Source organism: Mercenaria mercenaria, chromosome 1, assembly GCF_021730395.1.
Source record: "Mercenaria mercenaria strain notata chromosome 1, MADL_Memer_1, whole genome shotgun sequence".
Lineage (NCBI taxonomy): Eukaryota > Metazoa > Mollusca > Bivalvia > Venerida > Veneridae > Mercenaria > Mercenaria mercenaria.
In genome coordinates this window covers 43,165,679-43,182,539 of record NC_069361.1, presented here as the reverse complement: position 1 = coordinate 43,182,539, position 16,861 = coordinate 43,165,679, and the positions used below count along the sequence as shown (strand labels likewise).

General features: G+C 35.5%; 1 protein-coding gene across 3 annotated transcripts in view; it reads left to right on the top strand.

Moving 5' to 3' along the window:
* The first annotated feature begins 9,923 nt into the window (after positions 1–9,923).
* Positions 9,924–16,861, top strand: part of LOC123540722 (plexin A3-like) — a 181,979-nt gene continuing 175,041 nt past the window's right edge. For 2 of the 3 annotated variants that reach the window (XM_053545543.1, XM_053545549.1), the window contains exon 1: positions 9,965–10,061. In XM_053545543.1, the coding sequence (XP_053401518.1) occupies positions 10,052–10,061 (10 nt within the window). In that variant the 5' untranslated portion in view covers positions 9,965–10,051. Of the gene's footprint in view, positions 10,062–16,861 lie in introns of all 3 variants that reach the window. The other variant, XM_053545547.1, reaches the window with a different exon arrangement.

Sequence of the window (16,861 nt, the reverse complement as noted above, 5' to 3'; positions counted from 1 at the left end):
CCCTCCACAATTTCTAAACACAGTCTTCTTCAGACCTACTGTCCTCATTTATACAAAACTTCACAGAGGCCCCTTTTTTAAAGATATTTCTTGTTCTAAGATAAGATGTATTGAAGAAATGTGACCGGTACACAATGGAAGATAAATTACAACTTGTTTGATATCCATGGTACACATTTACCGAACTGTGCGTTTTAGGTATGAAATGCGCGATTGAAACGAGTTAGTATATTTTCCCCTACATGACCATGGTTCTAATAGAATACCTAGGGGGTTGGTATAACATGTACAGAGGCATTTTCTTTCTGTTCTGGTGCCAGTGCTAATACCTTAATACTTTTTTGTTTAAGTTTATATGGATTGATTGTAGATAAATGTTGTATATCAGTTTGTTTATGAGAATTGATTTTTGGCGGGCGGTTGGGCGGGCGGATGGATGGGCGGGCGGGCGGTCGGCGTCCACAGACTTTGTCATCATGCATGGAGGGATTTTGATGAAACTTGGCACAATTCTTCACCATCATGAGACAGAGTGTCATGCGCAAGAACAAGGTCCCTAGGTCTAAGGTCAAGGTCACACTTAGAGGTCAAAGGTCAAATTCAAGGATGACTTTGTCCGGAGCATATCTTCTTCATGCATGGGGGGATTTTGATGTAACTTTGCACAATTGTTCACCATCATGAGACGGAGTGTCTTGCACAAGAACCAGGTCCCTAGGTCTAAGGTCTAGGTCACACTTAGAGGTCAAAGGATACAAGAATGAAAACTTTGTCCGGAGCATTTCTTCTTCATGCATGGAGGGATTTTGATATAACTTTGCACAAATGTTCACCACCACGAGACGGAGTGTCCTGCGCAAGAACCAGGTCCCTAGGTCTAAGGTAAAGGTCACACTTGGAGGCCAAAGGTCAGATACAAGAATGACTTTGTCCGGAGCATTTCTTCTTCATGCATGGAGGGATTTTGATGTAACTTGGCACAATTGTACACCATCATGAGACGGAGTGTCATGTGCAGGTCCCTTCTTTAGAATTACTTCCCTTTGTTGTTACTATATTTAGCCTATATTGTAACTTTTTCATTACTAGTTGTAGGGAAAAATCAAGACCACTTTTCTGTAGTACAACATGCATGTTACATCCAATTTTGAGGTGTATTTTGACCTATCTCTACCTGGTAACGATTTTTGTGTGGACTTACAATTTTTTTTTTTTTTTGGGTGTGTGGGGGGGGGGGGGGGGGGGGGGGGGAGGTTAAAGATTAACTTCCCTTAGTTGTTACTATAAATAACTTATATTGTAACTTTTTATAATTGACCGTAGGGAAAAACCAAGACCACTTTTCTGTGGTACAACATAGACATTACTTTTAAATTTTAGGTGTATTTTAAAGTATCTCTACCTGGTAAGGAGTTTTTGTGGACTTAAAAAAACAAAAGAATTACAATAATAACAAAACAACCACAAAATTAAAATTTCGAATGCAAACACAGGTGCTATTTTTTTTTGCTAATTTGGTGTGACGGGCGTATATTGTGACATTCTGGCACTCTTGTTTTATCTGATTTTGCTTGAGTTCCATGTTGTATTATGAATACCCTGTAAGTTGTTGAATTTCTATACATGATTAGTATATGTATGCATGATAGTATTCCCCACTCCGCCTTCCCGCTCCGCTATCTGTAAAATCTTTACAATCTTCAGTAAAGCTTAAAACTAGCAACTCTTGTTTAATTTAATACTATCCGCGCTCTGTGGCCAGTATGTTTTTTCATCTCAGTTAGAAATAAATGAAAATAAACCATATATCAGTTTATGTATTTTAGCTCATCTTAGCACAGTGGTCAAATTAGCTGATATGACAACCCTAGGTCAGTTTTCCTTCAGCGTCGTCTGTTGTCAACATTTTTACTGTTAGCTTTCTAGAGGTCAAGAAGCAACAGTTTTTCCTGTTTCTGTTTTCCACGTCAGAAATCACTTGCTTTGATTTCTAAAAGTATGCTGGAAAAGTATTAACATATAGAGTATTTGTTTTAATGATATGATTACAGAGGAAGTCTGTGTTTGAGGACGAGGAAGCTATGACAAGGATCTACGGAAAAGCTTCATACCAGAAAGGACGTACCACGGTGAAAGATCCGTACCTCCATTTCCAGAACACAGCTAAACAGAAACCATCTAGACAAACTGTACAGCCTGATGTCAAAGGTTTGAAAATACAGATCAGTTATTCTCTAAGTAATCAGTGATAATTATTTACTTTTACAGTCTTTAGTCTAATGCTTTCTGTATTTAAATATATTGGCTAACTGTAGTATATTATGATTTATTTGTTATCACTTTAATTAAATAAATTGTAAATATTTACAAAAAAAACTTTGCAGAAGAAGGCTAAATTTTCCAAGTCAGATCATGACCATATTAGCAACAAAAAGAACACTAGCCTTAAAAAATGTTCACGTATATATTGTTTTTTAGGTACAGAAACGATGTCATCCAAGACACAGACATCAGGAGTTGTGTAAGACAGTTTTACTTCAACCCGTCCACCGGTACATACATTCCTATAGCATCAACTGCTGCGGCAGGTAAATTTATATATACATATTTATTTTCTTACATAATGTAAAATTGTTGGAAGATTGTTTTTGTTTTGTTCATTCAAATGTGCAATATGTAACTTACTGTTAAATATCTGTATACATCAGAACATAAATGTTATAGCCCCCGTAGCAAAGACCGTCTGTCAGTTTGTCACACATTCTTGCCCTACAATTTTCATCTAGTTGAAATGAACTGATTTACATTATAAACACGCACAATTTTTGGTACTTTCACATCCGATTATTTTTTTCTGGAGCTAGGGTACTTTTTGGACATATTAAAGCTACATCAGAACACTCAACTTCTACAGTTTCCATCCAAATGCAATGAAAATTTATAAACATTATCAACCTTAGTCCTAGCCTCTACTACATCCAAACAGCTGATCGCATGTATTCATGTCCAATGCATGTTTCCGTATATGTGTAGGGGAAGTTTCTATACAACAACCATGTGATCGCAATCCACTTGTCAACCTTGTCAACTTTTTTTCGGACAAGATAGACATTAAAGTAGACACCGACACATTATTCTTATCAATATCTTAGTATATTAAACTAGCAAATGTTCCAAAACATTATGATGTTCCAGTGGTCAACCTTGAGCTATCCAAGGAAGACAACAGTGGATGTACAATTTCATCGCTATTTATTAATGGGAATGACATTTATAATGCTAAAGTTTCTTTGTTGTTGTATAAAACCTTTTCAAAATTAAATCGGTTGTGTAATTAGATAGATGTATAAAAATGCTATAATATATCCATGTAAGTGTATCATTAAGTAAATATTATGTTGTACAGGGGAACAGAATTTCAAGTCTCAGTCTGCTCATTCCCTTCCTTTGTGTAATAATTGTATCACTTGATTCGCTATTGATTTGTGATATTTAGTATGGTCATGTTCTTCTTCTTCCGTTGCTGTAAAGGTTCCAATCTGGGGCAACGTCGTACAATAATACTATAAGCAAATAATTTGCCATTCTGAAGTCAAAAGTCTAGGTTTAATGCTTTAAACGTAAATGAATAGAAGATATTTGTGAAAGTTAATAACTTCATGAAGAAGAGAGGCAGATTGCTCAACCCAGATCACTAGGTCCAGGGCTGAAGCACGCATCGAGGTGGGAGTTTAAAAAAGATTAATTTTGTATCTGCACAATATTGTCTGAATGGCTTGAAACATTTTCATAAGAGTTTTACTGAGGGTTCTTATATTGTTTTACTGAGAGCCATTATTGTGTTTTACAGAGGGTTCTTTTATTGTTTAACTGAGGGTTATTATAGTGTTTTACTGATGGTTCTTATATTGTTTTACTGAGGGTTATTATAGTGTTTTACTGACGGTTCTTATATTTTTACTGATGGTCATTAAGTGTTTAACTGAGGATCATTATAGCACTTTACTGAGTGTTCTTATATTGTTTAACTGAGGGTTATTATAGTGTTTTACTGAGTTCTACGTTCAAGGTTGAAGCACGCATCGAGGTGGGAGTTCAAATGGATTAATTTTGTATCTGCACAATATTGTCTGAATGGCTTGAAACATTTTCATAAAAGAGTTTTACTGAGTGTTCTTATATTGTTTTACTGATGGTACTTATATTGTTTTACTGAGGGTCATTATTGTGTTTTACTGATGGTTCTTATATTGTTTTACTGAGGGTCATTATTGTGTTTTACTGATGGTACTTATATTGTTTTACTGAGGGTCATTATTGTGTTTTACTGATGGTTCTTATATTGTTTTACTGAGGGTTATTATTGTGTTTTACTGAGTGTGCTTATATTGTTTTACTGAGGGTTATTATTGTGTTTTACTGATGGTTCTTATATAGTTTTACTGAGGGTCATTATTGTGTTTTACGTCATTATTGTGTTTTACTGATGGTACTTATACTGTTTTACTGAGGGTTATTATAGTGTTTTACTGATGGTTCTTATATTGTTTTACTGTGGGTCATTATTGTGTTTTACTGATGGTACTTATATTGTTTTACTGTGGGTTATTATTGTGTTTTACTGAGAGTTCTTATATTGGTTTACTGTAGGTCATTATTGTGTTTTACTGATGGTTCTTATATTGTTTTACTGAGGGTCATTATTGTATTTTACTGATGGTACTTAATGAGAAACGGCTTAAACTCAACACAATTAATGGCTATCAAATGCGTAAGTGCAATAACTTATTCATTTCACGTCCATACACTTTTAATTACTTCATGTCGTTTTGACATTGCATATTTCGACCAATTTAAATTTTAAAGTCAGAATTAGCCGGGAAAAATAATTGTTTGTTTTGGGGTTTTACGCCCGTTTTCGTAAACATTTTATTTTTTTACAAGCACTAAACTCTTTTTCCACAGTAACTTACATCTGTCCCTTTCATAAATATTAGTCACGGATAGAGAGACTGTACCGGACACCTAACCTATGACCGCTCGATTAACGAGCGAACGCTCCAACCAGTTTCGACACGACTTGAGAGGTTTGGTTTTTAGCTCGACTATACGAAGTATAAGCAGAGCTATCCTACTCGACCCGGCGTCGGCGTCGGCGTCTTTCCGCGTCCCCACCTTGGTTAAAGTTTTTTTACACTTTCTCTTTTTTCAACTTATCTCTGTAAGTACTTGATGGATTTGATTCAAACTTGAAATACTTATTCCTCATCATCATCCACATCATCTGACATATGGGCCATAACTCTGGCACCAATATTTCATGAATTATCCCCCCTTTTCACTTAGATTTTCAGGTTAAAGTTTTGATGCACTTTCACTCTATCTCTGTTATTACTGAATGGATTTGATTCAGACTTAAAATAGTTGTTCAACATCATCACCCACATCATATGACACAAGGTGCATAACTCTGGCACCACTTTTTCATGAATTATTCCCCCTTTTTACTTAGAATTTCAGGTTAAAGTTTTGGTGCACTTTCACTCTACCTCTGTTATTACTGAATAGATTTGATTCAAACTTAAAATAGTTGTTCAGCATCATCACCCACATCATATGACACAAGATGCATAACTCTGGCACAATTTTTCATGAATTATTCCCCTTTTTACTTAGAATTTCAGGTTAAAGTTTTATGCACTTTCACTCTGTCTCTGTTATTACTGAATGGATCTGATTCAAACTTAAACAATTGTTCAACATCATTACCCTTATCATATGACACAAGGTGCATAACTCTGGGACCAATGTTTCATGAATTATTGTTATTACTGAATGGATCTGATTCAAACCTAAACGATTGCTCAACATCATTACCCTTATCATATGACACAAGGTGCATAACTCTGGGACCAATGTTTCATGAATTATTTCCCCTTTTTACTTAGAATTTTAGGTTAAGGTTTTGATGCACTTTCACTCTGTCTCTGTTATTACTGAATGGATTTGATTCAAACTTAAAATAGTTGTTCAACATCATCACCCACACCATATGACGCAAGGTCCATAACTCTAGCACCAATTTTTCATTAATTATTCCCCCTTTTTACTTAGAATTTTAGGTTAAAGTTTTGATGCACTTTCACTCTGTCTCTGTTATTACTGAATGGATTTGATTCAAACTTAAAATAGTTGTTCAACATCATCACCCGCACCATATGACACAAGGTGCATAACTCTGGCACCAATATTTAATGAATTATGCCCCTTTTTGCTTAGGATATACTTATATAGTGTTTTGATACATTTTATCTTTACCTCTCTTATTACTTTAAGTTGATATTTTTGACATAGACTCAGGCTATTGTGCAATATCTTCATCCACAATTGGAGTCATTAAACACTCCAGTGACAGCTCTAGTTTCCTCAGATGTGCCCAGTTTCACTATCCAGCATCGAAATAGTCGAGCGCGCTGTCTCCTGTGACAGCTCTTGTTATTTTGACTGGATGAATTGCTAGTAGACAAGAAACTACTTTTAAGGGACAGTTGTATTTGAAGTTTTCAAAACGGGAATTATCTTAAAATCTTAATTGCATATATTTCTTAAACAGGGTATAAGATGTTCATTTAAAAAGATCTGGGAATGGCTATTAAAATAAAAAGAATGAAGTATGCAATTAATCACTAAAATGTGGAAGCTCATTTTTAACACTACCCATCCCCTTCATTTATATTACTTTTTTACTTTTTTGATAAAGCCGTTTTAAAACAGACTTTGAGCGATCATGTCTCGTTGGACCCGGGTTCTAAATTTTTGCGTAAAAGTTTGAAAACGGCACCGATCTTTCATATTTTGTATTTCATTGCATTTATATCATCCGATTTTGTTTCAAACTAAAGTTGAAAATGGCTGCAATTAAGCATCTATATCCAGCTATATAATACTCACGTTATCAGTCGAATTTGAAAAAAAAATATACATACTGATAAAAACGGTGTAAGTATTTATCTGAGAGTTAGATATGAATACCGTCAAATGCTAACAAAATCTTAGCCATAGTTTTACATTAACCATAAATATATAGAGGATATTACATGAGTGTCTTTTCATATTGAATTTATTAAACGAGTTGAATAAAATGATAAAATGCGAGGCCCTGCCGAGCATTTTATCAATTTTATTCAACGAGTTTAATAAATTCAATATGGAAAGTCACAAATGTAATATTCTTTTTATCACATGTTAGTCTTTCCTGTCGAAACATCAAAAAATCTACTTTCTTTTACTATATAAAGAAGTCAATTTGACCAACGTTTCCGATACTATAAACGACGTCAACGTCAAAGCTTTATTACACTAGTGTATTATCGTTTTTATTTAATGGCTTTATTACACTCCCGCGACGTCAAACATGTGATAAATATTGTTTTGGCTTCAAGGCGTTCATTCTAGCTTTGATGGAAAATTCTATATCAAAAAGTACATATATAGTAGGCAGTAGTTATAACTACTTATTTTTGAATTACAAGTAGAGATTTAATTGTTTAAATATGACAAAAAGCTGGATGCGAAGTGAAATCTTCAGCGTACAAGCTTTTAACCGTCAAGGCTTAGAACTCAAAGACGTGCTGTCGTCAAGCATAGTGTTTGACGTTACGCTAGATGGCGCTGAATTTAAGAAATAATCTTTATCAAAAGAGTATTTTAACACTATTTATGCACGATGGGCGGTTATACGTCGGGCGTAATAATTTCGAGTGAAATTATTTGTACGACCTATTACCTATAGTAGCGATCTTTCTTGGTCGCAACAAAAGCATTGGCGTCATCGCACATTAACGTGCACATGGCGTCATTCTAGCGTAAGAGTGTTTTAACAGAAACAAGCATATTACAATACGCCTTCATGGCCTTAAGATAAGCATTTATCCGTTGTTTATAAACTACGTCCCCATAGTATACGGGAGTGTAAGACCTAGTTTTATAAATGTTTAAAGGTTATGTATAGGATTGTATTCAGCATAACAAATTATGCACGAAGGGTTTTGTTCGGAATTCACCTAGTAAGAACAGGTTTATGACCCTTTACTTAGTCATAAATACGCAAAAAGGACATCAAGTTTGCGTCGCATGTATCTCAAAAGGAATTTTACTCACGAAGATGGTGTATAACACCTCACACACTGATTAGCGTTTTTTTTTATCCATATAAATCGGGCAGCAATGCAAGACTGAATACAATATGGCAATGGACAGAGAAAATCAAAATTAGCATCGTGTGTTGATCGTAACGCAAGGTAAAGTAATACATGTCTCTAATAACAAAACGATGGTCGGGCACCTGTCCTATCCTCAAATGATATGCCAGGCCGGGTCATCGGACGCATAGAAACATGCTTTTCAAGTTACTGGACGCACAATAAAAATGGTAAACCGCTCCCGATTTTACCGAAAGAGTTCCTGTATTCCTATGTTCCTGTGTTTCAGTCAAAGGGGTTATTTTTCTTTGACAAGAAATTGAAAAGTTACGTTTTATTCTATTTTTAACCAAATAAATTCAGTAATGTAAAAGACCATCGTCACATCGCATTATTACTGTTTAATTCGTAGATAAAGCCATAAGTAAAGTATTCACCCATTTAATGAATTACTGTGTTTTTTTACATCAATGGCGCATGAAGAAAGCATTATGTAAGTTATCACAATGTTGCTACTTAGATTTCATCTTATTTTACCGAACTAACGGAGAAAGCATGATGTAACGATTTTGAATACCGTTGACATGTAAGTCTGCAATATTATGTTTTAACTGTTAAAATCACGATGTCAACTTGTAAGAGATGATTTGTTTTGTCTCATAACTGTTCCATACATTAGGGTATTGAGAAATTTGTTTAAAGATTTGTCCCATCAGCGTCTTAGATTGCATCTTGTTCTCCTGAACTATTGGAGAAGGCATGATGTAATGATATTGAATAGCATAGAGAAGAATGCATTGTTAGAATCACGTTATTTTTTGGTCTCATAACTGTTCCATACATCAATGTATTGAGGGAGTTGTTAAAAGATTTGTCTCATCAGCGTCAATATATATAGTTGCTAAGAGATGACACTGATGTTCGATAACATGGCGTGTACACGTAAAGGCTAATGCGTGCGCACGTAATAACCAGTACAGCACTGTAACGTGCAAACGTATTAGTAACTACATGTGTAGGTGACAGATGGTGACGTAATAAGTATTATGTGTGCATGTAACGACTAATACTTGCGCACATAATAACTATAACGGGCGCGTGTTACAACTAATACGTGCGCACGTAATATCTGGTAAAGAACAGAAGTGATTTACTGCGTGCGCACATAATAACTAGTGTGTGTGCAGCCACTACAATTTTAAGCTACTAAGCTTCTATGGCACGAATCTACTGATCTTATATCTTCCAGTTTTATTAGGTCAGTATATCTTTGGAGTAGTTTCAACACTTCTGCAGTTAAACTGGCATTCAACCTAGTTTCTTAGATAGTGTCTGACATTGCCTTCTTCCAGACTTGACCATTTTCATTGTTCAGTCCATAGTTGAAGATCGCAAAGACATGGCACATATATCGAACTTTGGTGCCCAACAGTTTATCTCAAGAAACGCTACGGTAACTCTTAATCTTAAACTCTTGTCGAAATTTGATTGTTCTGGAAAACCTTCTTGGACACTAATGTGAGATTAGCTTAATCTGATAAGTAATTAGATATCTTAAACATTTTGAAAGTTTCCCTTTTTGCCTGGAAAGTTACCTGTTTCCCTGGAGACATAAACTTTGAAAAAGCTTTTTAACGTGCATAAGTATAAATTATAGACATCCGAAATCCTCCTATAACGGTAATTTGATCAGAGTATCACATCCGTTAAATTTTAAGTGTCCTTCAATGTATAATTTTACGTCATATACTTTGCAAATGCATCAATATTATTTAACAGACTAACAATTTGTCTGACAGGATTTCTTGTTTGTAGTGGAATTATTTTAAACTACAGTGAATGCTGAGTTGATGCACTTAGGTATGTACTCAATTATTCGTACAATCCTTCTAAAAAAAAATCTTAATTCATTGAACTGCGAATGCAAGGCTCGTGCATTTTAAATATTGTGGAAAATAAATATATCTTTTTCATGACAGTAAAAATCAAATAGGCACTGTCGTTGTAACTAAGAAATTACAAATTAATTATCATTATGTTATACTTCAAATATAGAGAAAACTATTTGCGTTCCAGTTGGGGATTTGGATTGCACAATACTTCATTCGCTTTTAACACTTTTCCTGTCTAATTTGTTTGAAACTTGTTTGAAATGGGTAAGTGCGAGAGCAACGCCGCGGAAAAATGCCCACCCGCTGAGTGTAAAAATAATGTTTTATTAAGGGTTATTAAAGTGTTTTGCTGAGGGGTATTGTAGTGGACGCAACTTGACCCCGATGGTTGACCTTTGAATTAAAATACATAATGAGGCACAACCTATTAAATAAAAGGACGAGCTGCACGAGAAAAGGGAAATATAAATGTGTGTAAATATAAATTAGTACACTGGAAAGTTTTAACTGATCAAATGTAAGTATATATACTTTAATACTGCACTGTATACAAACTAATTCCATATAAATATACACGGCTACCCTAAGCACCCCTTATTCTACAATGAAATAATCGATATGAATAATCAGCCTTAGGTCAACTGCGACTACTACGTATGTAGTGTACAAGTCAAATGGTTTATCGCGGCCAGAAATTTGTACAAACCGGACAGAAGTTGCGAAATTGTCATTTGTGCAGGAAAGAAGCGTTTACCATAATGTCCAGTACTGGACAGGTATAGTGACATTCGTTTAAGATATCATGCTTTCTGTTTATGCAGGTAAACTTGTGTTTGGTTAAATTTCAACAGAGCACAGTTGTCTGAACAGTGTACAAACTCATTACTGTTTTTTCAGGTAAGGGTGGAAAAAAAGTGGTAGACAATGAAAGCAGTAACATTTTTATTAAAAAAACATCCAACATCTTTGGACGGTTCAAAAATCCCAACATACGATAAAGCCCGAAACGCGTGAAAATGTTCCGAATGTAAATCGGGAGAAGTAGGCGCTCTATGTATATAGTTAGATTATGCGTCTTGATACTATACCAGAGGGGTCGGTCAATTGTGGGTTATTGATTACACTGGGCGAGTCTACTTACTTATTACTTGAGGATGAAAAAAACGTGTTTTTTAGATGTTGCTCTTAAACAAGGGTGGCGGTTGAACTACAAAAAGTACAACAACAGTTAATTCACAACAAATCGTACGGTATGTTTTATAATCAGTAGAAGCTAGTCGTATTTACGCTTATGAGACCTGTTTCACCCATAAGTAAAGAATTCACAGGTCCATCATGAAATATTTTCCCCAGCGCGCATATACTTCACCTATTCCATATGATCGCGGCCTCACCGAGGGTTATTATGATGCTTTACTGAGAGTTTGTATTGTTTTACTGAGTGTTATAATTGTGTTTTACATAGGGTTCTTACATTGTTTTATCGAGGCTTATTATAGTGTTTTACAGAGGGTCATTATAGTGTTTTGTTGAGTGATATTATAGTGTTTTACTGCGTTCATTGTAATTTTTACTGAGGGGTATAATAGTGTTCTACTGAGGGGTATTATAGTGTATCACTGGAGGTTCTTATATTGTTGTACTGATGGTTATTATAGTGTTTTACTGACTGTTCTTATTTGTTTTACTGAGGGTTATTATAGTGGTTCTTATATTGTTTTACTGAAGGTTATCATTATGTTTTACTGAGGTTTCTTATATTCTTTTACTGGGTGTTGTTATAGTGTCTTAATGTGGGCCATAATAGTGTTTTATTGAGTGTTTTTATATTATTTTACTGAGTGTTATTATAGTGTTTTTTACTGAGTGTTCTTTTATTGTTTTACTTAGGGCTATTATAGTGCTGAGTGTTATTTTAGCATTTTAGCTGAGTGACTTTATAGTGTTTTACTGAGGGTTATTATAGTGTATTACTGAGAGTTATATTAGTATTTTACTAGGTGGTCATTTGAGTGTTTAACTGATTGTTCTTTTACTGATGGTTATTATGGTGTTTTACAGAGGGTTATTGTATTATTATGGTAATGTTTACCTGTTCTACTTTCGCTTTCGATTTCCTTCCAGTCTTCATTCTTCTGTATGTTTTTTTGCAGTAATCAGTGGCAAACCACACAAAGTTTGACAATTGCGCTGATTTAAAATTCAGTTCAACCTACCTTATACATACTTTACCTAAGGAATCTCTAGCACTCCTGTATCACACGAGCACTCGACTTCAAATGTAAACAGTGTACATTAAATAAATGTTATATGGCAGCGTGTGTGACATTGATATTGTCAACCCGAGGACAGAATGTCACCCGAGGCGAAAGCCGAGTGGTGACATTCTGTTTCGAGGGTTGACAATATCAATGTCACCCACGCTGTCATATGATATTTATTTAATCATACTGAACAAAATTAAGCACATAAAAAGTTTTTAAAATGTTTTTAATTCATTTATAAAAAGTTTTAAAAGTTTATAGTTTAGTTTAATAGTTTCATTTTTAGCGCGGTAAACACCTGTGTACACATTGAATAGTGGCGTCATTACAATATGACATTGTGTACAAGTGTACACCTTTCAGCCGTTTTATATAGTTCATTAGTCGATCGTTTGAGTGGATTTTATTTAGTACATAAAAACATGAGGTACAAAGTTCTTTAAATATGATTTATTCATTGCAAAGCCCGAAGTTATCCTGAATTAATTAATACATAAAATCTCTCTAGAGTAAAATAAAATAAGTTTAATAATAATAATAATAATAATTTAGAATCTTAAATGCCAAAACTGAGAGACACCCATCATCTTACAGCTTTGTTCGAAAGCTATGGCGCTCTGCAGCTGAAGCGCTGCCTAGCTAAGGTGCTCTCCACATCCTACCTCCTTAGCTCCTCACAGAGACCAGGGTTATATAGCAAAACCGTAAAGGATGATGTGTCAACTGCTGACCATTTCTCATGCCACCTTAGTGGAATCAGTATATAATATGTTCTAACAAGGTATATTTAAGGAAAGCTATCCAGTAACATCTTACAATAGGGATAGATATCTGCACGCCGAATAGATACCACTGTGGCACTTGTCATGCTTTATCTAAAATTGCTGACCCTTGAATTAGTCTCGCCTTTACTATAGTCTGGCTACTTTAAAGAAAATGAATATGATTTCAAGTTAAGAAAAAAGTTAAAATCAAAATCTTATTAATTACAATAATGATACAGTCATAGTATTATACAAGGGAGACAATCATTTGGCTAAACAATTGAAGCAGTCTTTTGCCCTTATATGACATTCAAAATATCAGCGCGGTCACATCACCTGACAGTCACTTTCGCTTGGTCACGTGTCAGAAAGGTTGAAAATATTTTTGATAGTCAAAGTATCTCTTTTTCGGGTAATGGGATTTTACCGTTGTAGACAAAAGTGAGGTGTAATAAATCGTTATGATTCCTTGCATTTCCTCTCAATAAGTACTTTTGTTATGCACTACGTATTCTGAATCCTGTCAGGGTTGATTACATTAATTATTGTTTGTATTCAAGCTAAGTAACTCCATGTATTTTTTATTTCGATAATATCTAGTTTACAGCTCATATTTTGCTGTAAGCGGCCATTTTGGATTAACTTCTTCCGGTTCGTTAACTTCGTCCGGTTTGCGTTCTATGTGCTTTGCGTAAAACCATTAAAAACTTGCTTTTTTACGTGTAATGATCCATCTACTGAACTACAGAAAGCGAAACTATAAGGTGTTTATTCTATATTCATATTTTGCAATTTAATTGCCTGTGTATAATCGTCACAGTGCTTGTATTTTTTACGGATTTGTGTACGCTTGCAGTTGTGCTGCACTTTTCCTGCGTTGTTTTGGTTGCAGTGCAGCAGCGCTGTGCTGGTGTTACACCTTGCGTGTGTTTGCGAACAGTTTGGTGCAAATGCCGCTGTGGTGCTGCGCTAGTGCATCATTTCCTGTACCTATTGTCTGTCGCACCGGTCTTGGGTATATATACTCGATTGCCTCTGTGCACAGGGACTTTAGTTGAAAACCTGTTTGGGTTGTGACACGAAAATTTATGACTTAGGTACGTTCTTCCTAGCTCTAGGTTAATAAATTATTTAAGTAAAACTTGAATTCTGTCACATTTGGACACATGGTTTACATTCTTATCCGTGGTTATTAAGTAAATGCTGCATTACTTATATCATTTCTTATATATACTTTTTGAAGACAGGTTACGAGTAAATTATCATCATTTTCTTAAAAACGAACCCCTTCCATAGGATACAGGAGGAGACAGTCTCGAGACATTATGAAGCAACCAGTGCCGCCCTGCTTAATACCGCCCACCTACCCCACATCGCAAGACAGCGACACCCCTCCCGGTCCCTCCAGCGCGCAACATTATTATAGTGTTTTACTCAGGGATTTTATTTCATTTACTGAGAATTATTACCGTGTTTTATATAGGGGCATTATATGATTTTACTGGGGTTTATTTTAGTGTTTTTCTTAGGGGTAATATGGTATTTTTACTGATGGTACTTATATTGTTTAAATGGTGTTTTACTAAGGGATATTACTGTGTTTTACTGAATCTACGAACGTGAGGTGTTAAAGCACACAACTTGACATAAGTAATTGTTAACCGGATTTAAATACTTACGACTGAAAATTATACTTGTGAAGTGATTCAAGTGAGGTTTATTCATATAGATAATGTGATAAACGACAATTTACGCCTACGTGTGTAAAATATTTTACAGAGTAACACACGTGTATTGAAAATTGTATTCCATGATAATGAACTTACGTTTTAGTTGACCAGATCTTAGTCCAGACTTTAATCAAATTATTATAGTCCTGCTGATGTATACATTTTATTAAATTCTATAATATGCATTCATTGTGCCTGACCACACACACACAGTAAAATGGAGAGGGTGGTAAGTGTAGGGACCGTTGGGGATAGGGAAAGTAGCACCACCAGTATACAAGACAAATCGCAAAAACATGGTATATGCAATATTAAAACTGAAACTGAATGATTTGATTAATGGTTATTTGTACAACATTATTCGGGATGCATGTATTCTTCTATGTTCCAGTGTCGGCCATTTAAGTTTCAAGCATTGATGTTAATTACGCTGCTTTGGTATGAGTAGCAAGAACATGATAAAATCTTAATAAAGTCTTGTTACTCTGGCTGAACTCTGCCTACTCTGGCCAGCCAGAGTAACCAGAGTTCTGGCTACTCTGGCTAAACTCTTCCTAATCTGGCCAGCCAGAGTAACCAGAGTTCTGGCTACTCTGGCTACTATAAATAGCCAATTTAAAATAGTTATTAACCTGAAATTCAGTTTTTAACATGTTATTTAGAAACTAATAACATATTAAGTTTCAAGATCGAATTCAGCTAAGACTGGAAATGTTTTGCAAACACGGGACCAGAGTAGCCAGAGCATGTTAAAATCCTAGAAACTCTGGCCACTCTGGCAACCAGAGCTACTTTAATTAACCACTTGAAAATAGTTATTAACTTGAAATTTAGTTTTAAATATGCTATTTACATAGAAATGACATACTAAGTTTCATAATAAAACTCAGTTAAGATTGAAAGTACTTTGCGAACACGGGACCTGGTTACTCTGGCTACTCTGGCTGACCAGAGTAGCCAGAACATGTTAAAATCCTAGAAACTCTGGCTACTCTGGCTGAACTCTGGCTACTTTGTTAGAAATAGCCAGAGTAACCAGAGCAAATGATATCCTGGTGACTCGGGCTACTGTGGCTACTTTGGCTGACCAGAGTAGCCAGAACATGTTAAATATCTAGAAACTCTGCCTACTCTGGTTAAATTCTGGCTACTCTGGCCAGCCAGAGTAACCAGAATTCTGGATACTGGATGAACTCTGGCTACTCTTGCTGAACTCCAGCTACTCTGGCTGTGGCCAGCCAGAGTAGCCAGAGTTATGACTTCTCTGGCTGAACTCTGGCTACTCTGGCTGAACTCTGGCTACTCTGGCTAAACTCTTGCTGAACTCCAGCTACTCTGGCTGAACTCTGGCTACTGTGGCCAGCCAGAGTAGCCAGAGTTATGACTTCTCTTGCTGAACTCCAGCTACTCTGGCTGAACTCTGGCTACTCTGGCTAAACTCTGGCTGAATTCTGGCTACTCTGGCTGCTCTGGCTAATTTCACGCACACCCCATTGTATACGTGGTTTTATACCACAGATATTTTATTATATGTTCTATATAGGAACTGGACACTATAGCAATATTGCATGCATTCCAACCCCACTAAAATACCTGAACTAAACAGAAATATTCAGGAGAAAAACTCCAGCCACAATAAACATTGATTGACCGGCTTTTTTCCACCATTTTGAACCAAATCACATGCGTATGAAGAATACTCTCTAGATGGCCGCAAACAGGCAAAACACTGAGGCCCTATCAATATGTTATGCATATATTCTGACATTCCCATTCTGTCAAATTGCACATGTACCTACTATTTCATATCTGCTTTTTTAAATTATGCCATCTATTGCAGGTCTTTCACACAAAAATTCACAATATTCACCATCAAACAATAGAACTATTTTCCGCGTAACCACTTGCTTATTGTGGTCAACCATGGGCATATAACTGTGATCTTGTGCCTTAGAAATGTTCCAATGTTATGTATAGGATTGTATTCAGTATATGAAATTGTGCACGAAG